Consider the following 8,815-nt stretch of genomic DNA (forward strand, 5'->3'; position numbering starts at 1 on the left):
CATTCTGTATCTTCCTCTTACATTGTTTTTTCTCCTCTCTGCCTGTAGCATACAGCGTCGGCTGTCTTTGCAGCTGCCCATCCTGCACCATGCATACCTACCTTCCATAGGAGGGGTTGATGCGAGCTGCACCAGCCCCAACGGCAGCCCTGGTTCCAGCCCAAGGCACAGACACATGCCCCCGTCCTACCGGGTAATGGTATCCGGCCTGTGAGCTTCATTCACTCCCCCCACCTGGTTCTGTGCAGAGGAGACATATATGGTTCTTTTTTCTATAACAAACAGACTGATGTCATCAGCGTATGTACGTATTTTGTCTCCGAACAAGGAGGACGGGGGAGAAGAAAGCTGGGCCACGGTTCACTCTTCGTACCTCTTCACCCTGCACTCTCATGAGAACTGACACCCTCAGTCAGGGAAGGGTGAGAGGAGACAGAGTGTGCACTAGATAACCCTTACAAACTCCCATGATTCACAGCAACGTCTCCTTGTTCATCTGCCCCTCTTGCCTAGGCATAACATAGCGCGGTCAAACAAACGCGGTCAAACAAACACAAACATACACCACACATGCACAAATAAGCGAGGCACCCTGACAGCAGAACAGTGGACCAGCCCTGACCTGACGTGTAGCCTTATCTGCTTCAGAGGGTGCTGTTTGTTTCCATTCCTTACCTATTGTATGTATGTGCTCACTGCTACATGTGAGCTTGTCATCTAATTTGAGTGTTTCACTGCTACAGTGACTGGACACCATTGTGGAGACTTTAAATTTACAAAACCGAACAAAGGATCTCATCCATTTTACTCCAGCCCCAGTCCCATCCTCGTGGAGTTGTGTAAATATCAGAATTTCTGACTTTGATGTACTGTAAGCTTTGTACATGCTGTGAATGGACATTTAAAGGGTCTCTAAATATGGAGCTTGTAGGCGGGGGCAGGTAATCATGAAATTACAAATGAAAGCTTATAAAACACGACACCCTACAGAGAAATAGACGGAGATCTTAACTGGTTTGTGATCAATTCACTATGGGCAGCAAAGTGAGATGCATCAAAGCTAATGAGTCTCAGTTCATGAGAAGACACCAAAGGCCCTTTCCTTTAACTTGGTCAAAGATGCACATGACTCTTTTTTTCCACTTTGCTAAATTTGCACCATTGGTCTCATCAGAGATTTCACATTGACTTTTATGTAGGCCTTTCATCTTTTTCAACTTGCTCAATACGTCTTTAGAAAGCATGTTACACCGAATATCGAGGCTACGCCTTTTTACGAGGTCTCAGAGGCTGCATCTCAGCTAACAAATGCCACAAGAGTGTTCCATAGTTGTTATTTATGTGTCGGGGAAATGCACACATTCAGACATTCACATAAAAGACGCAAGAGAGCACCTTATGAATTCAGGTGCTTTTCGAAGAAAGGCATCATTCGCAAGCCTGGTCATATTGATCCCCTAAGAGTGGTCTCCGTAGACTGTTATGACTGCCCACCTGATAGAGCCCTCACAGCTAACAAGCACATGCAAGGGTGATGGGGTTCACGTCACAGGTGATAGGGCATGAGTCAACGTGACAAAAAAAGTTTCTTCGAGAAGACTTTCAATGTAAGAAGTGATGCTGGAAAGGATGTAGGTCTGCCAGGTCTCACAACTAGAATGAAATGGTCGACCCGAATTTCCATGAGCGGTAGTAAGGATGATGAACACGTGGAAGCCTTGTGCGATAAAAGCCCCAAGCAGCTGTAGCTTTCAGTTCCAAGACGCTAATGACACCCACCGCTGGTCACAGTGATAGAGTATAAAGCACAGACACAGGGCTTCTTTTATATAGAGTGTCATGAAGAAAATCACTTCACACTTCAACAACAGTGAAGGTATTTTGGTTGCTATGATGATGTAGTGCCGTTCAAACTCAGTCAAAGAAGAGTGGACTGAGCGAAACAGTCCAAACGCAGTGTCATCTTTTGTTATTTAGTTAGTTATTTATGTTTGTTTATCTGTTGTTTTTTTAAAACTGTCTCGTATGAAAAGAAGAATGAACAGGCGCTCCGGGAAGCAAATGGACTTTACATGGAGGCCTTGGGTTGAGTTTGTTTGGAGCATATGTTTCACCATTGGTGTCTTGGTTTTTAGTTTTTAAGGCATTTGTTGAGAGCTGTGCCTGTTGTCTTATATTGTAGCCTGCAGGATCCACAGTACAAAAAATGACGTGAAAATGGCGCTTACTCAGCAAACTACCACACTGGCCACCCATCTGTAAATTGTACAACATGTCATAGATTTATTTAAATTCAATGCCTCAATGCATGTGACAGTGTGGGGGAAAATGACGTTGAAAGTTCCTCTTCAGATGGAGCGGATTTCGTCCGAGATCATAAACACTGTCAATCAGTTTGTAGCTGAAAGGCACGTCAAGGATACAGAGTTGGAAGCGATGCAAGCAGAGATCCACCCGCTGTCGGACATATCTGGGTGAATTCCTGTGAGAGCTCCACCCACTTCCTGCCCCTGCTCAGCAGGGGAGGGAAACCCCCCAGGCACAGACCCTCAACGAGTCACAGCTTTTCCCACATCATTGCCAACTGGAGAATCACGGTCACTTGACAAGAGAGTAAGAGACATTATCAGAGGGTTGGTTCTTCCTTCAGGGGAAGAAAAATCAACTGCACATTTTATATATTATATTATATGTGATTGTGTACTATTGATACCCTGATGATGGTGTCCATGTATGGAATATTTGGTATTCGGCTTTCTCAAGATGGCATGAAATGAAATGTATACTTCACAGAGTTACCTCTGTTTTTGCAACTGTCGTGACAAATCCACTCCATAGTCATTTCATCCTCTCACCCACAATTTGGATTTATGTTGGGTTTTTTTCAAAGTAACAGATTTGAGTTCTCTTAACCTGCCGATCAGCTTATACTCGTGTCAATGCCAAGATTCTCAGTGGATAAACTCAACGTGTTCATATCGATACCTGGTTTAGCAGTGATTCACTGAGGGCAATAAAGTGAAAGTAGCAGCAAACAATCAATTCGAATACTCACTCTGGCATTTACCAAATTAAAATGTCCTGAAATACCAAATGCAGATCATCAGGTATGGTTCTGTTTTTTTGTTTATTTGTTTGTTTGTTTGTTTTTATGTGCCCTGATTTTTAAAAATTATTTAATGTAGTTTGTTTTTTCAACATGGATGACAAATTGTTCAAATGCAATTGTGGTCGGTCAAGGGCTCATAATTTCCTGTTATGAATAGCATCATGCTGATGATTTGTATTTGCCACAGGTCTTTTTACCTTTGTAGTTTGAAGAAAAAAGTGACATATACGTATATAATTATATCTTTGTATGTGTCATCATCAGGGTTTCTGGAGAACACGAACATACATGTCCAAAAATATAACAATATGACGTATATATTTAGTAAAAAAAACAAAAAAAAAACACAGGTCCATATTATTACTGTTTTGTCAGTTTGATATGTGGTATCACATGGAGTTAAGTTCGGTTAAGAGTTCAAAATGGTAAACAAACCCTATGTTAAATGCAACACTTTCAAGAGGGGCAATAACTTGTTTTCTTATTACAGAAAGAATAGAGAAATATATATATATGTATATGTAAAGATCTTTACATACATTCTCATTTTTACATAGGAAATATTTCACAAATGCGCCACAAGGACACTTGGAAGTTGTTTGTTTTTGGTTTGTTTGGGTTTGTTTTGTTTTTTTACTTTTAATTTACAGTATCTGTAACTATGTTATGTACAGATGAGGTATAGATATTAAAAGTTGTATAAAATAAGTATCACACTTGGAACACCTGAACATTTTTGGAGCCATTAGTTGTTTATGGGAGGGTGGGGGATTTGAATAACATTCTTCTTTTATTGTCTGAATGTTATGGACAGCCTTTACTTTTCACATCATCGTTAAATAAAGTGAGACTAAAAATAAGGCAACCTTTGGTTCATCTATTCAAAACAGCAAAATGGTATTTCAAAGAGAGACAAATCCATCCGGTTTAAAAATGTTTTAGTCAGAATGTTGACATAAAATTTAATATTTACAAAAGAAATGAGTGGGCTAAGGTCAGCTTGTCTTTCATTTGACTGTTATTGTCACATCTCTTTTAGTTTATTAGTGGGTCAGCAAAGGAGAAGTAAATGAATATTTATTAAATGTCCGTAAATAGTTTGGTAGACACTGATTTTTCCAACAAACATTAGTTTAGCCATCGTTTTACATTCGTCCGCAAACATTCAGCCAATGTTGTTAATATATTCACTTACAGGTCGAGACTCCCTTCAACGCTGATCGTCAACTGGCAGTCCACTTGCATCCCACCAAGGCTTCCCATCCCGCCTACAGCATTTTTGATGAATTCAGAAAATACACACTCTGAATTTTACCAGTGAGAGACGCCCAGTATGTCCTGAGAGCAGCCGTCAGTCAGCTTGCCAACCCCTGGTGATGTGCCAAATAGTTCAGAATTCACTCTTGATCCATTCTGCTGAATTGGATTATTCTGCAACTCCATCCTCTGTATGCCACAGATTCCACGTGGGCCTTCAGCTGGAGCAGACGGCAGCACACTGACCAGACTGTTGAGTTTCAATTCAAATTACTGTTTGGAGGGTTGTGCAGGAATTGTGCAGAACTGTTATTTCTCAGTAGCGTTGCTCCTCTTTGACCTCAATGGCTTTTCAAAGGCTCAGCTCTTTTATTGATTGTTTAATTAAGAAGTTTGGTCGTGTTCACTCACCAGAGGTACATTAATATTTTTATATTATTGATATTTAGCAAAAAGGGGGACCCTTAGTTTTTGTTTTATTCATTAAGATAATAAAATATCTGCAATGGACCTTTATCATAGCAAACAATTTTATGAATAAGTAAAGTTGTTAACAATAGATGTATTCTATTTTGTGCCAGTAAGCTGTGTGCAAGTGTAAGTCACATACAATACCAAAACCCTGAATCTGAAGCAGCAAAATGAAACGTTCATCATTATTTGTAGTCTATGAATCATTACACTGGCCAGTCAACAATGAGTGTCTTAATTGTTGTACTAAAAGACTCACACAGCGAAAGAGGCTCATTCACACTGAGCAGCGTCAAAAAACAAAAATTAATTTGTCGCAAAAAGCCTCTAATGTTGAGATGGATGAATAATTTAAGTGGAAGAGCCCCGTGGCAAACAGAATAGAGGGGGATGAGTGGGTTCCAGATGGTGTCACTGTGTGTTTACATCTGTGCTTGTGTTCATTAATGGAAGCGCTTGTGTCCCGTTGTCCAGCCTTTTCTTGAATCCCAGTTGAGACAGTGACAGACCCGACTGTAAGAAAGAGACATGGGAGACATCCAGGAATTGACTTTTGTGTGTGACACTAATCAGTGAAGAAAACTAAACTTAGAAGAGATGACATCCATGTTGGCACTTAAAAAAGACTGAGTCGAGTTATTTTGTGCGGATTGACTCACAGACGAAAGCGTCTGTCTGCATCCCTTGACAGGTGTAGGTCACGTGACAGGTTACCAGCCTTTACCCCAAAAATTAAGCACCCACAACTGTGGCAGTGTTCTGAATTAAGAATATTCTGAGATCGCCCATAAAGCATTGAAAACCCTGCTTCCATTTCCAACCTTCTATCTTTGTGAGGCGGGACTTTCTGCTGTGAACGCAAAGAAAACCAAACTACGGAGTAGACCGGATGTCTGGAACACATTTCCGGTGTCATTGTCTCCCGCCATCCCTCGATGGGACCGACTGGTTGCATAGAAACAAACTCAGAGCTCCCAATAATTATTATTAGTATTATTTTAATACTTATTATTATTATTTGGAATTTGATTGACCGTTGTATTTCAACAAAAGGATCAGTATTTTTCCTACTTTTAATACACTGATTGCAAATCACTATTTTTCAAAATAAACATCATCATTATGACCGTGACTTAAATTTATTTTTTAATATAAGTATTTATTAAAAGGGACTTTCGTCCAAAAATAAATAAATTCATTTACAGAGATGTTGATTATCAAATTATGAAAAAAAGGCTGTTTGTCTGCTAATGTCTGCATTTCACATAAAACCACTGAGGTGATTTATTATTGGACTACAGCCATTCTGGCGTCATTAACGATTATCGAGCAAATGAAGAACGGTCCGTGAAAATATTGTCTTTGATGGCGCAAGAGAGGTTGGGGACCGCTGGTCTAATGGTTGGCCTTCTAAAAATTACATCTCTGCTGCTGGAGGATTAAACGTGATAGAGCTTGGCATGGAAAAAATTAATCTGTTCATGTGAAAACAAAAATTGCCCCCTTAGATTTATATTTCTTACAACGCAAGCATGCACCATCTAAAGTCATTCCATCAGAAAACCACTTCATTGAACATGCTTTAAATCTATTACTTGCTTCTACACAAAGAACTGTTTCATGAAACCGCTGCATGACCTTGTTTCATGCCTGAATGGGTTCACGCTGTGCAAATGTAAACTTGGCTGATTAAGTTGACCTGGGAATCAGTGGAAGGAGGCGTCTGTGTATCCTCTTTCATATGTCAAGATTCCATTAGAAAAATTAAACTTTGGTTGGAGTCAAGAATACCAAGTACATCCAGCCATATCTTGATCCGATTCTTACAACTCAGACCCACATTCCTGTGTTCGATTCAACGATCTGGGGAATGAGATGGGAAGGAACACACAAATAGAATGAATGAATGTCCGAGTAGCTTCCTTTTATTAGGAGCATCTTCAATAAAAGTCATTCAAAAATACTTTCTGCACATTTTAGTTACTCTCTTACGCTATGTAAGGCCTATCGCTTACTAAAAGACAGGAACCTTCATCATGCAAAACAGATTTGAGGTTTAAAAGTCAATTTAAGCTGCTTTATTCTTCATTTTGTGAAGGTTTTGACCTATTGGATTTTTAATAAATATCTTTAAGATCGCCAGTTGTAGAGACTTTACGATATGAGCAACCTGTGCATGAATGACGCTTCTTGATGACCCATATCTGGATGAAGGACATAATTTGTGTTGCAGAGTGGTGGGAACATAAGCTCCTTCACAACCTGCGACATCTGTGGTTTTGTGTTGCCCAATAAAACTGTATATTTTAGACTTTCATTGTGACCATCCGAAGCACATCTGTGCAATCATCATGTTGTTCAATAAGCCTTGTGATACGCTACACCTGTCAGGTGGATGGATTTTACACTTCAGTGGCAAATCCTCACTAATGTGGGATTAAGTACATTTGTGGGGGGAAAAACAAATAAAAGGAATTAAATCTTTTGCGTACGTCGACAAAGTCTTAAATCTTCTCCAACTCATGACAAAATGCAGCAAAAAGAGATGTATTTATACTTTTGTTGAGAGAACATACACCCACTCGTGCTAATAGCTTATCCTGATAGATGACTCATTCACAAACCACAATAAAGCAACTGTGCATGTATTCTGTAAACACAAGGGCTCCTGACAGCTCAGTAGAAAGTAACCCCAGAGCAGTTTTTCTGTTCAAAACATGTCTGACACATTTTCTTTGTCATTGTCTTTCTTGCATAGGAAGAAATGTCACCATTTAAATGATAGGGAATAAAAAGGTCTGAATTTGCATTAAAATCGGTGATTATTTGTCTGGGAAAACACTGTCACCAACACAAAAGAGTAATGATACATTTATCTTGATTATTACCTCACTCAGCATCCATTCTGGATTGTTTCTGATGTCCAAGTAACCTTTGTTTGCGCTTATTACCTGGACCAATGTGCATTTATCTGCAGCATTCAAGGATTTTCAGACTTCTAATCCTTTCTCAGCACCACATTACGGTAATCTAACCTGGTGCAGATGAGTGGTCAAGGGCACATCAAAGATGACATCTGATAAAGGAGCGTATGCCCCTGTAGCATTAATGTGATAGTTAAAAAGAAAAAAGAAAAGAGGTAACATAGCTCCTCTCTCAGATGTGTTGATCATCCGTGTTTAAATTGAAACATTACCCATAATGACTCTGTAATTACATTGTTATATATGAGGCAGAAATTCTCTTGATATATGGCTGCATTGTCCCAAATGCTCATTTCACCCATTTGAAAAATTTTCCTAGCGGAGCACGTGTTGCCAGTTTGACTGATGCCTCTATACATACCAGGATACCTGATTAGAAGGAGAGAGTTATGGCCGGTAGTTACAATCTTCCTCAGATAAATTTATGGCTGACATATAATAGCGGCACACTCAGCTGAATCCACAGTAAATCCAGAACATGTATTTTTCTCCGTCCTTGAGAATCCCTTTAAGGTCGTTGGAAACGCTCCAAAAGCAAATGTGACTTAATCTAAAGCTGTGGTGATCGATAACCGGACATGGCACCATTGGTTAAACCCAACATGCCTGTCATGGAACAATTTATAAATGTGCAGTAAATATGGTTGTTTAAGGTATGGTTTTGTTCCTCCAGTCTACTTCAAACAACCATGAACGCAAATGCAAAGCAAATCACGTGCAACTACTGACGAGTGACCAAAATGCATTGCAAGATGCAATAAACTGAATAAATTGGTAACTTCCGTTTCACACGTTCAGATTTTAAAGTATTTTTTATACATCTCTCCTGTTCTTATCCATTTATATGCATTATACATGCAATCTTTTGAATTTTTATTATCACTAATCCATCACTGAGTCATATTTTTAAATTCTGTTGCCTAAGTGCAGCGAGAGTAGTAACTCACTAAAAAATATTCAAGGTAAAAATGTTTTTAAAAAAAGAAAGAAATGC

The 8,815-nt window shown here is 39.3% G+C and overlaps 1 protein-coding gene across 1 annotated transcript in view; it reads left to right on the top strand.

The window, feature by feature from the left end:
* Positions 1 to 214, top strand: part of gabbr2 (gamma-aminobutyric acid (GABA) B receptor, 2) — a 147,039-nt gene extending 146,825 nt beyond the window's left edge. Inside the window, exon 19 of the mRNA XM_068332446.1 lies at positions 49 to 214. Within this exon, the coding sequence (XP_068188547.1) occupies positions 49 to 214 (166 nt within the window). The remainder of the gene's footprint in view (positions 1 to 48) is intronic.
* Positions 215 to 8,815: the final 8,601 nt, after the last annotated feature.

Source organism: Antennarius striatus, chromosome 14 (assembly GCF_040054535.1).
Source record: "Antennarius striatus isolate MH-2024 chromosome 14, ASM4005453v1, whole genome shotgun sequence".
In the NCBI taxonomy this organism is placed as follows: domain Eukaryota; kingdom Metazoa; phylum Chordata; class Actinopteri; order Lophiiformes; family Antennariidae; genus Antennarius; species Antennarius striatus.